The 20094-nt window shown below is 45.2% G+C and overlaps 1 protein-coding gene across 1 annotated transcript; it reads left to right on the forward strand.

Annotated features, from left to right (window-relative positions):
- The first annotated feature begins 286 nt into the window (after nt 1–286).
- SERINC3 (serine incorporator 3) lies at nt 287–19998 on the forward strand. Its single transcript, XM_045833518.1, has 10 exons — nt 287–454; nt 4792–4953; nt 5554–5747; nt 6821–6900; nt 7787–7924; nt 10341–10510; nt 11416–11506; nt 12501–12681; nt 16516–16743; nt 17361–19998. The coding sequence occupies exons 1-10, from the start codon at nt 416–418 to the stop codon at nt 17497–17499; spliced, it is 1422 nt and encodes a 473-aa protein (XP_045689474.1). The 5' UTR covers nt 287–415; the 3' UTR covers nt 17500–19998.
- Nucleotides 19999–20094: the final 96 nt, after the last annotated feature.

Below are 20094 nucleotides of genomic sequence, written 5' to 3' on the forward strand. Positions count from 1 at the left end.
ACTTATGTGCATTGTCGGTCTCTTTTTAACTAGGCCATAAATTCTTGTACACTGCTGTACCCCAGATCTTGACACATAATGGGCTCCCAATGAATTCAAACGAGGTAAAGAAATAAAGCCTTCCCAACTCCTGCCCTACCGGCCGGCAAAGCCCCGCCTTCTCCCCCCAGCTCCCGGCGGTTTAGCTCCGCCTCCTCCCTTGGCGGGGGCGGGTGGGAGTTAGCTCCGCCTTCTTCCTCTACCAATGAAAGGGGTTTCTGTTCAGCGGCCGCGGGCGATGGGCGGGGCCACGCACTGATGCAAGCAGCACGTTTCCGGCCTGAGTAACCGCCGCGTATTTGGGGAGGCACTTCTACCGGCAGTTCCCACCGCACTAGAAGCCTCCTAAACCGCCACCTCTGTCACCAGCGCCACCATGGGAGCTGTGCTGGGCGTTTTCTCCCTGGCCAGCTGGGTGAGTTTCGGGCCTGATGTCTCCGTTGGACCTGTGGTTTGGCCGGGGGGTGGCGATAGTGAGTCCCAAGACCGGACCCGATCGGGCCTCGGCTGCAGGGGATCGGGGTGGGAGGGACGGGCCCTGGGCTGTAGAGAGAATCCACTGGCCCAGGCCAAAATCCGAATGCCCCGCCACCGGGATCAGGGGGCTCACTTTCCGGGTTTGGTGAGGAACGTAGGAGGCCAGGCGGCCATTGTTTACAATTTCTGTTGCCCCGCCCCCGCGAGCCTTCCGGCATCTAGGTTACCCCAGAGCTGGAATAGAGCCAAGGAGTGAGCTCCCACGGCGGGAGCTCTCTGGTTCGTTTCGAAGCACCTTCTGAAGGTGGCGCCATTTAGTTTGGGTGGCTTATAATATTTTTAGCCGTAGCACGGGATTTGTCGACGCTACTGAATATGTGGCAGAGCTGTGATTTTAACCGAGGCCTGTCTGCAGCTTTGGTGCGAGGGGAAGAAGGCCTTGTTGATTGTGATTCAGAGTTGGAAGCCATGGTCTGAACTTGGGGACCTTGTACAAGTCATTTGTCTCTGCCTGTAAGACAAGGGTTATCATCACCCCAGCATTCCTCACTTGGAGAGCTGTTGTGGGGTAAAGTGAATAAATAGGTTGAATCACTTTGTCGATTGTACATTCCATATTTTAGAGAGAAGTTTTAGGATTTATGGAATAGAGTATCCTGCGTTCCCTCAGATACTCACTTCAGAGGAACATGGTTTCTCGAAATCACTTCCTTGTTTCCTAATTCCCCAACTGGTTTAATTGCCAGAGGACTCAGATCTCAGCTATTCCATTACCATTGCTGAGGGACACAGTGTGTTTTCCAATCTTCAAGGTTGTTGATTTTAAATCAAAAGTACCAGTTCCTTGAGAGCAGCGGCTTTCCCAGTTTTTTGACCTTGACCCAAAGTAAGAAATAATTTTTACATAGTTAATACCTCCATTTAGACACAAGTTTCATGATACGATTCTCAGCTTTACCATCTGCTGTCCAATTTTTCTACCACATTAAAAAATCCTGGTCGGTAGATTTTTACAGTCCACTAGTGGATCAAACTCAGTATTTAAAACATAGATGTAGAAATGTAGACCTAAGACAGTCATTACTCTGGCTGGGTAGCTTAGCTGTTTAGGGTGTTACCCAGACTTCCAAGTTTGGGGTTCGATCCCCCGTGAGGGCACATACACTAATCAGCCAATGAATGCATAAATAAGTGGAACAAGTAGATGTTTCTCTCTTTCTCTCTCCTTCCCCCCCCCCAAATCAATTAAGAAAAAAAAACAAGATTGTTAACTAAGGGGTGAATTGGAGATTTGAAAGAAAGATGCCCTTCCTAACCTGAAACACATTCTGGCTTTGATGTAAAGCTAAACTTTGAATTTATGCCATCAAAGCATTTCTATCTATAAGTGATTTTTCTATTTTATGAATCCCTTTTGTTTAATAGGAACAGCGAGGAGTTCAGGGTAGCAGAGAATGGAACAAATGAGGGGAAGGGTAGCAGGAAAGGAAGTCGGAAAGCAGCAGGGAGCCAAAGCACGCGGATACCCACTGCCCGGTCTTGTGGGCCAGTTTAAGGACTTGGGCTTTTCCTCCTAGGTGATACGGGGATCCGGAAAGGGGAACGATCTGATCTGGTGGTGTTTCAGCAAGGTTGCTGTGTGCAGAATAGATGGTAGAAAAGAATGGGCAAAGCAGTGAGGGGGAGGGAAACCGTCCACTCTCTGTTGGCGTTAGGGGCCTGTGAGTTAAACTGACGGAAGATAATCAAGAGAGAAGAGTTTGTGTATGAGTGCAACACACACACACAGGAGTGCTCGGTGACAAGCAGCTCAAAGGGGTGGTTAGCATATAAAGCTTATATTCCTAACTTAACAGGGGAAATGAGGTGGGAGAAAAGGGCAGAACGAAAATGATATTACAAAACTGTTGAATAAAGAAGTAATCAAAACAATGAAGGAAAAGGTATAGAAGTTAATTAATATTAGTGCTACATTACTTAAAAAGTTCTTCCTATGGGAAGAACAGATAAGTTTCTTTAGTAAAGACAAATGGGTTTTTAGGAGAACAAACAGGAGATAAGAATGTAATGATAACTTGTTTGTGTAGATGCAGAGGTCTCTTTGTCTTCGTGGCCATAAAACTCTTTTGGAGAGATAACTTACGGCCAGCCTCACACCCCCAAAGTTGCTGCTTGCGGAGGACAGCTCTCAGAAGGTTTTTTTCTTTATCTGTTCTGAATCTCAGGAGTTTTCATCTTAAAATACTCTATACTAGCTCTGGGTTCTGAATGGGTCACTACAGCAGTGAGATAGGAGCTGTTGCATTAATCCAGGTAAGAGATGCTATTAGTGGCTTAGACTAACGTGATAGCTAAGGATGCTGAGAAAGGGGTCAGATCCTGGGTATATTCTGAGCATAGAGCTAATGTGCTGACAGATTGGATGAGGGTTTTGGAAAAAGAGAAGGCATCAAGGGTGACTCCAAGGTTCCTGGACTGAGTAACGAGAAGAATAGGGGTCATTTAGAGATACGGAAGTGACGTAACATGTAGTAGGACAGGTTTGTTCCACAGATCAAGTACCTTTACACAGTAGGTACTTGATTCATTTTTATGGCTGAATAATATTCCATTGTGTAGATATATCACATTTTACTCACCCATTCATCAGTTGATAAGACATTGGGTGGTTCTGCCTTTTGCCAGTTGTGAATAGTGTTGTTTGAACATTTAGGTACAAGCTTTTCTTTGAATACCTGTTTCACCTGTTTTGGGTGCATGTTTAGGAGTGGAATTACTGGGTCATATGGTAATTCAATGTTTAACTTTTTGAGGAGTCTCCAGGTTACCATTGCTCTTGCTGTCATGTAATGCTGCTTTCTGCTATAACATCAGACTTGGTAACTAAGGTTCTCAGTAAATAACAAGGCAGTTAGGTTTTGTTTTTTTGTGTTTTTTTTTCAATATTAAGATTTATTGTTTTTATTATTTTTATGTGAATATTTATCTAGAAGGATAAAAGAAATCACTCAAAAATACGAATTTTGAATGATTGACAAATGCCAAAACATACAGAAACTTTTTAAGTAATGTAGCACTAATATTAATTAACTTCTATACCTTTTCCTTCATTGTTTTGATTACTTCTTTATTCAACAGTTTTGTAATATCATTTTCGTTGGAGTAAAGGGAAAGCAGTCTTCTCTCTAGCCTGCTTGATTGAGATTTTTAAAAATTATGAGTAGTAAATAATAGTCCATTACTGATGGTTTCTTTCCACTTAACAACTCACCATTGGCAATGCCTTGTAAAACTTTAGGATTGTTAGCAGAACTGGGAAAAACCCTGATTTGGTTACTATGGCTATGTAACAGACCACCCAAACTTAATGACAGGAAACAGCAACTGCTCATAGCTTCTGTGGGTCAGAAACTCAGGAAGGGCACCGGCTGGGGTAGCTCAGCAGCTGGGCTGGAATCATCTGAGGGCTCATATTCAGCTCAGGTCCGGACCTGGGCTGGGGGGTACTCGGAGAAGCGGATCACCAGCTTGGGCGCTGCCTCGTGGCCTCTGCATGTGGATGGGCTCCCTCAAAGCACGGGGACCTCAGGGGACTTGGGTGTGTCACGTGGTGGCTCTCAGCAGGAGAAACCGCAGTACCTTTTATGACCTAAACTCAGAGTCAGGCAGTGCCAAGTTTCTCACATCCTGTTGAGGATTGTTGTTTGTTTGTTTGTTTCTTTTCTAAAGATTTATTTCTTTTTAGAGAGAGGAGGTGAGAAAGAGAGGGAAAGAAATTCTCATGAATGTGTGGTTGCCTCTCATGCGCCCCCAACTGGGGACCTAGCCAGCAACCCAGGCATGTGCCCTGAACTGGGAATCGAACCGGTGACCCTTTGGTTTGCAGGCTCACGCTCAATCCACTAAGCTATACCCTCCAGGGCTCGATACATTGTTTTTAAATTCAACACGACCCCTGTATGAATGAACGTAAGTAAAATCTTATTGGGCTTTTAATGTTTTCGGTACTGCGTTGAGTGGTTATGTAATACAGTAGTGTCTGAGGGAGGAAGATTCCACTACTGAGTCCGGTTTACAGATGGAGAAAAGGGTTTGCTGAGATACAGTGGCAGAAGTAATGCTGAGTCCAGAGCCCATGCTTTTAACCACTTCCTCCCAGCTGTAATTCTCTGTTAAACCACCGAAGCCTTGTTTGCCTAGTCCTCTGTTTTGCAACATCTGTTTCATGAAAAAGTCCACGGAAAAGTCTCAAATGGCCATGTGTGCTTATTCCAGGTTCCATGCCTTTGTGGTGGTGCGTCGTGTTTGCTGTGCAGCTGCTGTCCCAACACTAAGAATTCCACGGTGACACGCCTCATCTACGCTTTCATCCTCTTCCTGGGCGCTGTTGCATCCTGTATTATGCTGACAGAACCGGTAGAAGCTCAGCTGAAGAAGGTGAAGTAGAAGTAACAGAACCCTTACTGAACTGATGATTTTTGTATTGTGCAAAATTTTATTTTGACATTAATGTTCTTACTTATTTCTTCACTGTCATGAAAGCCAGTCAAGTTCATTGTAGCTTTGGGGTATAGTCAAGACACAATATGAAGGGGTTAGTCCTTTTCCAGAAATAAAGGAAGCCACGGTGAACATCTTCAAGTTCGAGTCTGACAACGGGAAGAAAACAGATGATGAAAGAGTGTCCCTAAAACATTTTCTTTCCATGTGTGTTTAAGACGTAAACATTTAAGCTGAACTAGGCCATCACCTTTGGAAGGAGTGAGATGTGGCATGAAAATCCATGGGAAAGGGGAGATATAGCCTCATCAGTAGAAAAGAGCAAAGAAGAGAGTGCCTCACTTTTATTTCCAAAATGCAAGTTCTTTGAACCACATGGTGATGGGAGTATAAATGAATTGGAAGACAGAGAGAGATCCCACAGGCCAGTCTTGCAGTTGTTGAAGTGGCCGTTTTACACATCAAGGCTTTCCTGGGTTGGGGTAGGACCTCCGTCTAAACGTGGGTGTTCTGTAACACTGAAATGATGTTTTCCAGATCCCTGGATTCTGTGAAGGGGAATTTAATTTCAAGGTGGCTGATCTAAAGGCAAATAAGGATTGTGATGTGCAGGTCGGTTTTAAAGCTGTATATCGGATCAGCTTCGCCCTGGCCATCTTTTTCTTTGCCTTTTCTCTGCTCATGATAAAAGTAAAATCGAGTAAAGATCCCAGAGCAGCAATACACAATGGGTACGTAAGGTTTATTTATTATTAACTTGCTATGCTACGGCGTGGGGCCCCCCATTCAGCAGGAATGCCGCCACCCTGATGGAAGCGGGGGAGTCATGAATTGGTGGCCCGTGTGTGTTTCTGACCTGTTGCACGTGTGAGGGGTTTCCCCGTCATTTTCAGTCAGGGACTGTAGCATGGGGGAGGGAGAGGGGATGAGGAGAGTTATCTTTTTTTGGGGGGGGGTATCTTTTGTTTCTTGTTCCTAAATTTTTATTGAATGCCCATGACACAGTTCAGGCACTGTGTTAGGAACCACTTTTTTCCTTTCTACTGTTAGAAGATAAGCATGTGCCTGATGTGCTTAAACTATACGGACAGATAAACAGCGAATATATTTGGGCCACTGATTGACATATTTTGTTGTTTCCCATATTCCTGGCCTGAGTTCCCCCGATTCTCATTTGAAGACTGAAGGGGGTTTGTGAACTTTGTTATAACCCCCTTTTTATAAGTGCAATAATCGAATTTCAGAGAGGTTACATAAATTGCTTGAGATCTCAGCCACTGAGGGTTGGAGCCGGGATTGAAACTCAGGCCTGTCCAGCTCCAAAGTCTGATTCTTTTTACTCTGCTGTACAAGGAGTCTTTAGAGATCGCGGACTAAAAGCCAGGTGTGGTCTTGGCTTTGCCAGCGATGAGCTGTGTAATTGTGAGCAGGGCACTTCTGTGTTGTAAAGGAAGGGTTGGGGGGTGACTCTTCCCCAGACCTAATAGTTAATTGCTCTATATTTAGGTAACATTGTGAGTTTAGAACACTTGAGAATGCTAGAAAAATTCCTATCTTGAAGTGCTGAAAGTAGGGAAACTCTACAGATACATGTTCTTTGTAATATGAATGTGAATGCGATTGCTCTCTGTGCTTAAATTGTGTAAAACCCTGAATGAAGTAGCTTCATGTCAAATGAAGATCCAAGCCCAGACAGGCGTGTTGAAAATGCTATTCAGACTTATTTTTGCATTTTATAAATTAATTTTCTTGGTGTAAGAGTGAAAATTACCCTTTCATAAATGCATTTTTTATATTCTCATAGGTTTTGGTTCTTCAAAATTGCTGCCATTGTTGGCATCATGGTGGGCTCTTTCTACATCCCCGGGGGCCACTTCACCACAGGTACGGCTCTGCGCTGAGGGGGTTCGTTGTCATGGGTACCGACTCTGCAAAGGGTTGAGTTACAGCTGTGTCTTCATTACTGATTGTGCAGAACTGACAAAGGAGATGGTGTCCAATTATATGACTTGGCACTACTATGAAGATACTAATTGGTTAAAGCCAGGAGGCATTCAGGTCACTTCTCAGCTGTTCTGGAACCGTATCTAATTGTGTGCCAATATTTTAATAGGTCATATTCTTCCTTGGCAGTACTGAGCTGATTAGAGAGCTTGTCAACATAAGGACTTGTAACTTGTGCTCTAGCATCCTGTCTTTTTATTCTTTTTTAATTTTTAAATTTTACTTATTTTTCAAGAGAGGGGAAGGAAGGGAGAAAGGGGGAGAGAAACATTGATTTGAGAGAGGAACATCAATCAGTTGCTTCTCACATGCTCCCTAAGAGCCAAACCTGCAATCTAGGCATGTGCCTTGACCGGGAATTGAACCGGTGCCCTTTCACTTTGTGGGATGATGGCCAGCTGAGCCACACTGGTCAGGGCTCTACCATCCCTAACCATGGTATCGAGCGACTTATGTGGATGTCCACCGTGCTTGTTCCTCCCTGTAGAGGAAAGGAAAGGGCTTCTAGTAGCATTGGAAGGTCAGATCCTAGGCTCCCCTTGGCACAAGCTAGAGCGAGTTCTAAAAGGTCTGAAACCCAATGGAACACTTTTCAGAGAGTTACCTCTGAGTTTGGAGTCAGAGTAATCCTGCCTTACTTACTGCTGAGCAGAATACGTCTTTCCCACCTCTCTCTCTCTTGAATTGAAATCTTCTTAGATTGTTAGTTAACATTCTGAAATGTTACTTCTGTGGGAAAGAATAACTTTGTTCTTTTGGTTTGTAGCCTGGTTTGTTATTGGCATGATTGGGGCCTTCTTATTCATCCTTATCCAGCTGGTGCTGTTGGTGGACATGGCTCACTCTCGGAATGAATCCTGGGTAAATCGAATGGAAGAAGGAAACTCGAGGCGCTGGTATGCTGGTAGGTGTCTAAACTCACCCGTGAGAGTCGTTCTGCGTTATTCTGTATTACACAGGGAGTGCAGGAAAAATCTCCACTGACTGAAATGTATAAACTTTCGAGGTTGAGCAGACTTTTTAAACTAATTTCTCGTTGGGTTCATTGTGAAGTATATGTGTTTCTGGAAGGGAGTAGCACAGATACTGTGTCACTGGATTTTCCCAATTCATTTATTTTGAGATTTGTGATGTAACTACTTGTGTTCGGATAAGGAGAAGAGTTGTATTTAGTGACGTAATTTTGGTTTTGATTTCCTTGTTTCCCTGGACGAGGGGACTCAGATGCATTCTATGTATGGGGCATCTGCCAGCATAGGCAGAGGAGGTGGACAGTTCTTACTGCAGGCTTTATTCAGAGTGTGGCTGCGCACCTCTGGTAAAATTTGTCTGTTGGGAAAGGGGTACTTAAAACGTTCAGGCTGGAACAGGATTTATAGGCTGAAATAATGGGAAGGGACTCTGGAGCCCTCTACTTATTAGGAGCAATGGCCCAGCCATACTTCAGTTTTAAAAATGGTGGCTGAGGTTCCCTGCCCTGACTCCCTTCCCCCAATTATAAAATAATAGATGCTCCATGTCAAGAACTTGAAAATCAAAAATCACAAAAGAAAAAAATTCCCCTGTAATCTAACTCCCTAGTAATTATTACTCACTGTTAGCATATTAGTCTAAATCCTTCTAGTCTTTTTTCCTATGTGTACCTTCTATGTATAAACAAAAGTCATTGAAAAATGTGACTGTGTTTGTGTCTTATTTATTTTTTAATATATATTTGAATAGTTTACAGTTTGACTTTTTTTTAAAACTTAGAGATAGCTCGTGAATATATTTGGCTGCTGGACAGCAGTGCACCTGATAACCTGTCTGCGCACCTGTCTGATTATTTCCTTGGAATAAATTCCCAGAAGCAGAAGAGTCAGAGGGTGTGGACATTGTAAATGCTCAGTACGTGTTATCAAATTGTCTGGTTTTCCTTTCATATTATTTATTTAGGGTGCATCTTTTTAAATTGAAAAAGAAAAAAAAATAGAACCATTTTTACCATAAACACAAATGATAGAATTTTATCAAGAAGAAAACATGTAGCTACCAGCCTGCAACCACCCACTTTCCTCTCCAGATGCGTCCGCTGTGACCGGACCTGCGTGCACTTGCGCACGTCTGCTTGTGTTCGTACTTAAATGCCAGGAGGTTTACACTGTGTGTTGTCCCGTGACTTGCTCTTTCACGTACTGTGTGATGAACACCCTCCTTGCCGGTGCACACAGGTGTGCCTCATTCATTAGCAGCTGCGTGGTGTTCCAGTCTGCACCTCCATGGTGGTCCGCATCACAGTGCTCCATGATGGGCATTTAACACTGCTCTGTTGTTGGCCCTTTAAAGTGTGTGTAATGACAGCTTATTGCAGAAAAAGGTTTTTTAAACTATCACCATTGTGGGTTGGGAATCCCGAAACTCTCCTCCTTTCTGCCTAATAAAATTGTATTTCATTTTTTACCTATTCTGTATAATTCATTTTGGGTCACTCCAACTCCAGAAGAATTTAATAATGAATGGTAGGTTTGCCATACTTTTATGTAACTAAAACTAAGATCTTGTGTGTTCAGATAGAAAACATTAGGAACTGTGCTAGTGACTTAATGTGCATCATTATTTTATAGCAGCGTTGTATATATAGGTCATTCAAACATGCAGAATTCACTTAGATCAAGATAAGCAGAAATTAGTTTTCTCAAGTAAGCTTGTGCTTTGAATGAAACAGCTGGTGCGCTAGACTGTGTGTACTGTTCTTGGTTTTTCAGAGTTAATTGTTCATTACTCACGTGAACAGAAAGGAACTTCGCTTTAGATATTTGAAAATAGCAAATAAGCCAATTTCCCGCAGTGCCATGGTCCTGTGACAGGAAACGGGCATCTGTAACCAGTGGCTACAGAGGAGGAACGGCCGTAGGAGAGGCCTGTCCGTTGTGTTTTGTGCTGACACCGGCCCTGGCCTTGAGCCTGCTGTGAACTGGGCCATTCTGAGGGTCAAGGAGTCGTTTAGGCTCCTAAGAAAAGCTAATAATGAACAATATTTAGCACGTACTGAGAATTTACTCTGGCTGGAATGATCAGATACCTGGCTCTTCAACCACCAAACCGAGCTAGGTAACCCAGGGAGCGGGTTCCGGTGTTCGGTCGGCTCTGCAGGTTACCAGTGAGGCAGCTCGAGCACAGCCTGAGACCTTGGGCCTTGCATCTTTCACCGCGAACTAGTAACCACCATAGAAGTGACCCAGTGTCTCCACTTTCATACAGAGTGGAGGAAAATTGGTCTTCTTTGTAAAAGTTGGTTAGACTTGTGGGATTCACGTTGGCTTCCCTTTTTGATCTTTCAGTTTTACTATCTGTCACAAGCGTCCTGTACATCGTCTCGCTCGTCGGGGTCGGCTGCCTGTATGCGTACTACACCAGGCCGGACGGCTGCACGGAGAACAAGTTCTTCATCAGCGTTAACCTGATCCTTTGCGTTATCGTTTCCATTATATCAATCCTTCCAAAAATTCAGGTATGGCTGTTTGCTGCTGCTTCCTCCAGTGGGAGTTTCAATTAGTGCGGCACTTGAAACCTAGGTGGCCCTTGATGAGAATTTGTGTGTATTTTCACCCCATTTAAACACGTCTCCAGTTATACGTAGTAACTATAAAGTGTGCCATTGGGTTGCCTGTACTATAATCAAATGAGTAATTTCCCTATCATTTAAGAAAACGTAGGTAACCTGAGAATTGATACTTTTTATGATTGTTTACATCGAAAGAATGATTCTTATGAGTCATTAGCCAAGGTATTTTAGGGGAATTAAACAGGAAAAAAAATAATTGATTTCTGTGGCTGAGTTAGTTGGAGGATCGTCCGATCCCTACTCAGGGTACATGCCTAGGTGGCGGTTTGATGGATGTTTCCCTCTCTCTCTGTCCCCCCTGCCTTATCTCTTTAAAATCAGTAAACATATCTTTGGGTGACGGTTAAAAAATAAATAAACTCATGCTCCTGAGTTTCATCACTTAAATGCCATACTTAAATTCCTGGCGTTTTATATATGAAATATGAAAAGAACATCTGGACCTCACCTTTCCTTTTAAAAGTGCGAGAACTGCGAGTTCCAGACAGACGGCCGGCCGCCTCGCTAGTCAGTGGCAAAGCGGAGCTTACACCCCACTGCACTGAGACAGTAAACCGAAACCTTTGTGCGCTGCACAGGAACCCACGGGGTCGTGAAATGCCTTGAGGACCCATAGTGTGTGCTGCTGCTTTCTTCTCGGTTCTTTTTCGAGCTAACTGAAACCGAAAGGTTGCTTGGCATCCTTGAACTGTCAAGGAGGATCAGAAGGTTCTTAGTTAATGACAGTCCGGTGGGTCCCAGAAAGTCAGCCCTACAGCGCCTGTGGCATTGTTTTCTGTTTGATCCCATAGGAACACCAGCCTCGTTCTGGCCTCCTGCAGTCCTCCGTCATCACCGCCTACACCATGTACCTCACGTGGTCGGCCATGACCAATGAGCCTGGTAAGGGAATGGCGACAGCACATTCACTTGGTGAAGAGAAAGTAGGAAATGACCCCTTCGGTGGGGTAAAAACTAGAGCCAGAGCAGATGGCGAACAAGCGAACAGACAGCTCCACTGAAGTGTGTGATGTCCACTGTTCGCAGATACTTACCTTTCAAGTTTTATTCTCCATGTCCACTCATCGCTGTTCATAGCTGACCAGCGGTCCCACACCTTTTCGGCACCAGGGACTGGTCTCATGGAAGATAGTTTTTCCAGGGACCAGGGTGGTGGGGATGGTTTCGGGTGATTCAAGCGCATTACATTCAAGCTCACCTCCTGCTCTGCGGCCTGGTTCCTGACAGGCCCAGCCGGTTGCAGTCTGAGGTCGGGATGCCCTCGTTAAGAGAACACACACACAGTCTTTTATGCTAGTCTAGGCTTCTCCCGGGCCTAAGGCGAACTAGTTAAGAGCTGGACAAGGCAACATGGTCGAGGCCTTGTGTGGAACTGTTAATAGAATTTTACTTTGTGTTATTGGCTGTAGAGCCTGTAGCTGCAGGAAATCTCCTTTTGTAGTTCCTACAGGATTGTCCCTCAGTAGGGTTTTCAGTGGATCCCTTTTAAAGGAAAACAGTTGTTGCAGACCCTGTAATGACGTCTCAGCATACTGTATCGCTTTGTAAGTATGCAACAGCAAAAGTAGGGATCAACGCCTTGCGCCTAAAGCCCTCTACATGGTTGTAGAACCGAGAAGATTTATCAGTTCAACTTTACAACCAGTCAAATCAAGATTGACGTTTAAGAAATCTGACAAATTACTGTTTCTTTTTTTCTGAAACTAGGTCACTGCTTGCAACACAAACATGTTACCGACTGCCAAGTTTCAGGTCCCTTTAAAGACAGTGCAGCGTCCCCATGTGTCACGACTGAATGTGTTCCCACAGCCCTCGAGTCCCTTCTTGGAACAAGAGGAGTTATGACTGAAGATAATGCATGCTTTCCCATTTTCAGATCCTTCCTGCAACCCAGGCCTGTTGAGCATCATCACGAACATGCCTGCATCGACCATGGCTCCTGGAAACACCACTGCTGTGGCCCCTACCTCTGCTCCGCCATCACCGAGTGGGCATTTTCTGGATAAACACGCTATTGGGGGGCTGATAATCTCTGTTATCTGCCTTTTGTACTCTAGGTAAGTTAAAAAAATACTTAAAAGAAGATTCTGATGAAGGTTGGAAATAGAGTGAAGCAGCTATTTTGCTTTCAAAAAGCAGCGTGAAGAATTTTGAAAAAGAGCCCAACGTGCCCTGGCTGGGTTGCTCGGTTGGTTGGAGCATCATCGAGTGCACTAGAAAGGTTGCAGGTTCGATTCCCAGTCAGGACACACACAGGAGGCAACCGATAGATGATTCTCTCTCTGGCTCTCCCCCTTCCCCTCTCTCTCAAATCAGTGAACATACCCTTGAGTGAGGATTTTTTTAAAAGAAAAAAAAAATAGCCTAACTCTTCTTTATTAGAAATTCTTGACTTGCCTCAGTTATGAGTCATGTATGCTTCTTAAAGTTCATTGAATTCTCTCATCGAGTAATTCCTCCCAGCCTTCCAAAGAAATACCTTCTCGTTCATACGAGGAGCAAACTCCGCGACCGACCTGGGTCAGCTAGAATAGTGGCTCTGAAAATTGGCTTTTTGCTTAAAAAAAAAATTCATTTCCCGATCATTGTGAATAATTCAACAACTACAGAATTATACACACCTAATGTAAAAGGCTCTAGTAAACCCAAGGCCCCAGGTATGGCCTGTGTTAGCAGTTACCACTGGTCCTCCCACTCATTTTTATTGATATTTTCTACATAATGGCATGTATTAGCTTAATTATCTCAAAATAGGTAATAATAAAAATTGATAAGGATATGTTCACATTAATAATATGAGAAAAGTATAAGGTAGAAGATGAAAGCGTGCTTCCTCCAAATTTACCTCTTCCATGGTTAGCATTTGGTACCTATTATTTCAGGCTGTTTTCCTTTGCATGTGTTTACCTCACAGGTGGCCTGTGGGCTGAATCCAGCCCTCCACCTTGTTTTATCTGGCCCGGCGCCTTGTTTCTACCCGGCGGCCGCACCAAGCTCCTTGCCCCTAGTTAAGCAGTAGTTACATTTACACAGCCCTAAAATGACATTCGGCCCTTTGAAGGCAACCGAGAGGCTGATGTAGCCCCCAGTGAAAATGCATGTGACACCCATAATGCTGTCAACCCATCTGTATCTATTTAATTAAACGTAACTATATATAGCTAAATATACAGCTTAATTTCTATCACTTTGTATATAATTTAAAAAATAGGAACATGCTGCATAAATACACAGACTGTTTGAGATATGAATTGGTTATAATCTGGACAGCTTTCCATAATACTATGTGTAAATTTCCTTTTTTTTTTTTTTTCAAGTGACTGCTGGAAACGGGGGTCGGCAGACCGCGGCCCCGGGCTGTCTGCCCGTTTTTGTGAGCAGTGTCGTTGGGACACAGCTGTGCTCATCCGTTCTCCTCCTGTCTGTGGCTGTGTGTGCTTGTTTCACTTCTGGCCTTTTTTTTTTTTTTTTTTGAGGAATAATTCACCTACCACAGAATTCACCCTTTAAAAATGTGAATTTAAAAAAATTCAGAAGTGTTTTAGTACGTTCACAGAGTTGCACAAAAATCACAATCAGTCTGAACACTTCAGTGACTCAAAGAGAAACCCGTACTCACCGGCAGTCGCCCCCACTCCCCCGCCCTCGGGCCCCAGCAGACAGGCGTGTCTGTCCCTGGATTCGCTTGTTCAGGTGTTCCGTGGGCGTGGAGGCGTGCGCTGTGCGGTCTTTCGTGACTGGCCTCTTCTGCTTGCCATGATGTCTCCAAGGTCCACCCGTGTTGTGCACGTGTCAGTGCTTAATTCCTTCCTGTCGTTGGAAATAGTGTGTGGTTGTGTGGCTGCAGCACATTTTGTGTGTCCGCTCACCAGGTGACGGGCGTTCGGGTGTTTCCCCTGCCGGGCTGTCGTGAATACTGTTGCTACGAATGTGTGTGCGCGCATCGTTTGTGTGGGTGTAAGTTTTTCGTTCTCTGGGGTGTGTGTACCTGTGAGTGGGATTACTGGATTGTAAGGCACCGCCCTGTTTACCTTTCTGAGGAACTGCCAGAGCATTTTCCAGAGTGGCCACAGCGTGTCACGGGGGTTCTCATCGCATTGCCTCCTTGTCACTGCGCTGTGTCTCTCTGAGCACAGCCATCCAGAGGGTGTGCCGCAGCATTTCGTTGTGGCTTTGCTTTACGTTGCCCTAGTGACGAGTGATGCTGACCATTTTTCACGTGCTTATTGGCCATGTTTGTATCTTCTTGAAGAAATGTCTATTTAAATCTTCTATTTTAAAATTAGGTTTTTTGTCTTCTATTGTTTTTTATGTGGTTTGAGGCATGGGGCCCAACTTCCTTCTGTGGTGTGCGGATGCCCAGTGCTCCCAGCGCCAGTTTTTGGGAAGACTGTTCCTTCTCCATCGACTCGTCCCAGCATCCTTGTCCGGGCCGCTACATTCAGTTGACCATGAATGTAATGGTTTATTTCTAGACTCGTAGCTCTACTGCATTGGTGTGTACGTTCGTTAATCCTTATACCAGTACCACTTTTGTGATGACTGTTTCTTTGTGCTAAGTTTTGAAATCAAGAATTGTGTGTCAACCAAATTTGTTATTTTTCAAGATTCTTTTGGCTATCCTGAGTCCCTTGCATTTCCATGTAAATTTTAGGTTCAGCTTGTCAGTTTCTGCCAAAAAAAAAAAAAGTAACTGGGGTTGGAAGGGGATTGCATCGAATCTATACATCAACTTGGAAAGTATTACCGTCTCAACGATATTAAGGCTTCTAGTCCATGAACATGGGATGTCTCGTTTAGGTCTGTCATTTCTTTCTAAGTATTTTTTGATGGTGTTGTCAAGGAGATTTTCTTTATTTTTTAGGTTGTTCATTGCTGTGCATAGGAATATAATTAATTTGTGTATGTTGATCTTATATTCTTCAAGGTGGTTCATTGATTCTGAGTGTGAATTCCTTAAGACTTCCCATGTACAAGGTCAGGTCATCTGCAGATAGAGATTGTTTCACTTTTTCTTTTCCGGTCTGGATGCCTTTTATTTTTCCCTTGCCCAGTTGCTCTGGCTTGAACCTCCAGCACAGTGTGGAACAGAAGTGACGAGAGTGGAGTGCTTGTCTGGTTCCTGCTCTCGGGGGGAAGCTTTTACTCTTTCACTGTTAGGTATGGGTTCAGCACTGGGTTTTTTACAAATGCCCTTTATTATTTTGAGAAAGTTTTCCTCTGTTCTTAGTTGGAACATTTTTGTCATCTTGAAAAGGTACTAGATTTTGTCAGAGGGCTCTTTTTTTAATGTCGACAGAGGTGATTGTGGGATTTTTGTCCTTTATTTGTATGTCCTTTGTTAGTGAGTCATTTACCAAACTTCAGTGAGCGTCTGCTGCGTGCCAGAAAAGCACAGGTGACTAAGGCCACAGTGGGCCAGGAGCTCTGTGGACAGCGAGGAGGACGGGAACGGCACGTGTTGCAGCAGAGGGAGGCTCCGAGAGCTGGGCGCATTGAACCCAGCCCGGGACGGGGTGGTGTCAGAGGAGGATTTCCAGAGGGCAGGGCACACAGCCAGAGAGGTGCGGGATGAGTAAGTTCCCTGCAGGGAGGCTGAGGGCGGCGCGTCCCAAGAGTGGTAGAGGTGCTTTCGAAGGCACAGACACAGACAGTGAGAGCACAGTATGTTTGGGGAAACTCCTAAGCAGTTAAACCACCGAGTAGTGACTGGTAAGCGTACTGTCTGTCTTGTGGTGGCAGGCGACAGTTCAGAGCTTCAGGCAGGGTGTTCAGAAGGCCGTCGGGCCCCAAAGTCGGAGCACTTCAGAAACAGCCTTCACGCACAGAGGCAGCAGATCACCGTGTCCGCGGTGCCTTTCTGATTTGTTTTCCTTGGGCTCACTTTCTAGCTTGCGCACTTCCAGCAACAGCCAAGTAAGCAAGCTGACCCTGTCCGGGAGTGAAAGTGTGATCCTCCGCGACACAGCTGCCAGCGGGGCCAGCGATGAAGAAGAGGGACAGCCTCGGCGGGTGGCGGACAACGAGAAGGAGGGAGTTCAGTACTGCTACTCTGTCTTCCACTTCATGCTGTTCCTGGCTTCCCTGTACGTCATGATGACCATGACCAGCTGGTACAGGTAGGAGGCGCGGGCAACGCAGCTGGAGGGCCGCTCGGCCCCCTCGAGCTGCCTGTAAAACCGCCATCCGTCTTTCTGACTCGAGAATCTCCTCCTCTTACCTGTATGATAAGGTTGTGTTCAGTATGGACTCTTTCCTCAAATACTTTGGAGTTTTTTTTCCTTTTGGATTGAAAATCCAGCTGGAATTCTTGCAGTGCAGATCATAAGCAGCTCTTCCAGACCTGGGTGCTCGAGAGAGGCGATCCCGGCATAGAGCGGCCTGACCCGTGTCTGCGCTCCAACTTTCCTCTGTGTCTAGAGAGGGCCGTCTCGAGTACTCCAGTGCAGGGGATGGTTGGCGCGGGGGACGTCTCGAGGAGGCCGTTTCAGTCTAGATGTTCTGCAGTGTCTGGAACAGCCCGCTGCTCCCAAAGAACTTGGATAAAATATGTTTGAGAGGCAGGCAGAGTTCCCTGCTCATAAAAACTAAAACAGCAGCTTCCTCGAGTCCCTGCTAGAACCTTCCCAGGGAGCAGTGTCAGTCAAGTGTCCCTGGAGAATGTTCTGGCTTCGGCTGGGCGGCGGCTCGCTGCTGAGATCCAGCTCCTTTTCCTGACTCTCTTCTGTTTTCTTAGCCCTGACACCGAGTTCCAGAAGGTGACCAGCAAGTGGCCAGCGGTGTGGGTCAAGATCAGCTCCAGCTGGGTCTGCCTCCTCCTCTACGTGTGGACCCTCGTGGCTCCGCTCATCATCACCAGCCGTGACTTCAGCTGAGCCCCGAGGCCCGGGACGCCGCTGGAGTTCGTAGGCTGCCTGTGCTGGGAGCCCCGCTGCTTTTGCTTCAACTAAAATAGTCAGTGAACGCTTTGCGAATTTGACTGTATCAGGGTTCGTGCCTGAGGGCAAGGCTGAATTACTACGGACGCAGGATCTGAACTTTACATGTATATTATGCTTATTTTAAGGATAGAGCACAAAGGGAACATTTTTGCATTGTAAAGTGAAACTACAGCTGTGCTGTGAAGAGTTCTTTATTAAGACCTATAGGTTCCTGCAACTTTGATGTAAAATATAAGATAGAAAAATATCAGATATTTGAGGCCATCGTTAATATATTTCTATTGCAGTATCCTTAAAGAGCAGGAAAAAAGTAATAATGTGTGTGTGTGGCAGGTTTCCTCCCTGAAAGTCTCTGCTGGTGTGGTCCTAGCCCTCTGCTCTGTCCTGAAACGCTCGAGGCGTAATATCGCGGGTTTGCTTGGGCAAAGTGGTGTGTGTGTGTGTGTGTGTGTCTTTCCCCCGGGAGGGCTTGCTGATGGGGCCGCTGCTTCTGCATCCTGAGTTTTTTTCATTTTTTTTATTACTATGGCACTGATGCTGCTTGATTCAAGTCTGGCTTTGCCAGAACGTTAATTTCAAAAAAAAAAAAATGCTTTATAGGTTTGGTTAAAGTGAAGATTCACTTGGGAAAACACTGCAGCTTTAGTCTATGTAATTAATTATGTTACGAATATGTAAAAGTAAAATGCATGTGAGTTATATTTGCACTATAAGGTACTTGATTAAAATAGACTCATGCTTTTAAGGCCCTTTCTTTAACAGCTTTTACAAATTAGCAGCCATTCTGTGTTTTTAAGAGTTATGCGAGCAGGCAGATTTATCAGACATCCAGCAGAATGCACCCAGTCCTTCTAAAACTTAAGGGCTAGTGAGTAAAGTCTTAAAACTCATTCAGAAATTGTCCTAATACATACCGCTGGGTGAGACGCTTGGGTAGAGGAAAGGCAGGGGCAGGAACGTCAGGAATCCTCTGGAAGGGGTCGTGCGCAAGGAGAGAGAAGTTTGTTCTTTTAACCAAGATTTACTCTGTTCTTTACCGGCCGTCAGGAGTTGGGATGCAGCACCTTCTCCGCCACGGTGGACTCCCAGTTTCAGGGAGGGTGGAAACGAGCTGACAAGGGGTGTGATGTGGTGTCCCTGGTGCCGTGATTCTGGAATCGCAGAGAGCTCAGAGAAGCGGTGCCCGGTGCAGGGCTGCCACGGTAGGCTTCCTGGGGGAAGTGATGTCTAAGCTAAGAACTGTTAGGGGCTGCTGAGAAGAGAGGTGGGAAGGGGGTGGCTTTGCTGAAGAGTAGACAAAACTGCATGTTAAAGGCAGGGAGATTTTAAAAAAAAACGTATAAAGCTGGAATAGGGAGAAATGGGCAGGGACCAGGTTATAAAGGGCTTTGTAAACCACACAGAAGAGTTTGGACCTTATGTTGAGGGCAGCGGGGAGCTGTGTCTTCAGTCTCCGCATGTTAGAGAATGGATGTAAAGAGAGAAGGCCAGGGCAACCCATGTAAGATCTGAAAAGGAGACGTAAAAGTGCAGATGGGGAGAAAGGGGTCGCTCAGAGCTACTTAGTAAACTACAGTTTAATGACTGGCAGTGGTTCGATGTGGGGGAGAGGTAGATTCCTGAGGGATTCTGGTTTAGTGACCTGCATCAGTGGCGGTTCCATCTGTGTGGTGAGGGGCAGGAAGAGGGACCCGGCATGCCAGAAGGAGGGGGGTGTGGGCCCTGAGAATGGCCAGGCGCATAATGCCTGGAAGTCTGGCTGGTTCGCATCAATTTTGCCATTTTCTGCCTGTCAAACAGCTAACATTTATTAAATCTGTACTAAGCTTTATGACCTTGGGCAAGTGACTACCTGTCTGAGCCCCGCTGTTTGCCCTGTTTGGACAAAAGGTAGTACCTACTACCTAAGATTGTTTAGAGAGCAAAGCTACTTTGCAAAGTGCTCAACCCATTTTAAGCACTCGGGTAGTACCTGGTAGTCTCAGTAAGGGCTAGAAGAGACTAGACAATATTCCAAGGTCAGAGATTTTCAGCCAAAACCTAGTGCAGGCTAGATTCGCGTGTTCTTGCAGAATTAAACACAGGGAACACAGAGGACATGTCTCAGCTGGGGTGGAGGTGGGCAGGGCAGCAGGGTGTGACGGGTATGGTTGGAACCACCGTCTGCTAAACCAGTGGTTCACGTTGGGGTACAGGGACAAGGCTGTGAGGGACTTGGGGGGCAGCTGGAGGAGGGTCAGCCCTTTTCCAGTGCGAAGCAGATACCCCTCTTCCTGAGCAGAGGCCAGCCAGATCGAACCCATTAAAGGTCCTAAACTCCAAAAACATGGTGTACCAACCCCCCCCATGTACTTTAAAATAAAAGCAATACTAAACTGTAAAATAAGTGTAATAAAGTCCAATAAAGTTTTTTAATTTTTCTTATGATGATAATTTTGATACTAATTTGAAATAACAGGTTTTCTTTAAAAAGTAAGGGGCAGTGTGCCTGCTGTGTGTGGTTTTGCACCCTGAGAATAAGTTCGGTTG

Source organism: Phyllostomus hastatus, unplaced genomic scaffold, assembly GCF_019186645.2.
Source record: "Phyllostomus hastatus isolate PE091 unplaced genomic scaffold, TTU_PhHast_1.1 phas_contig_17, whole genome shotgun sequence".
In the NCBI taxonomy this organism is placed as follows: domain Eukaryota; kingdom Metazoa; phylum Chordata; class Mammalia; order Chiroptera; family Phyllostomidae; genus Phyllostomus; species Phyllostomus hastatus.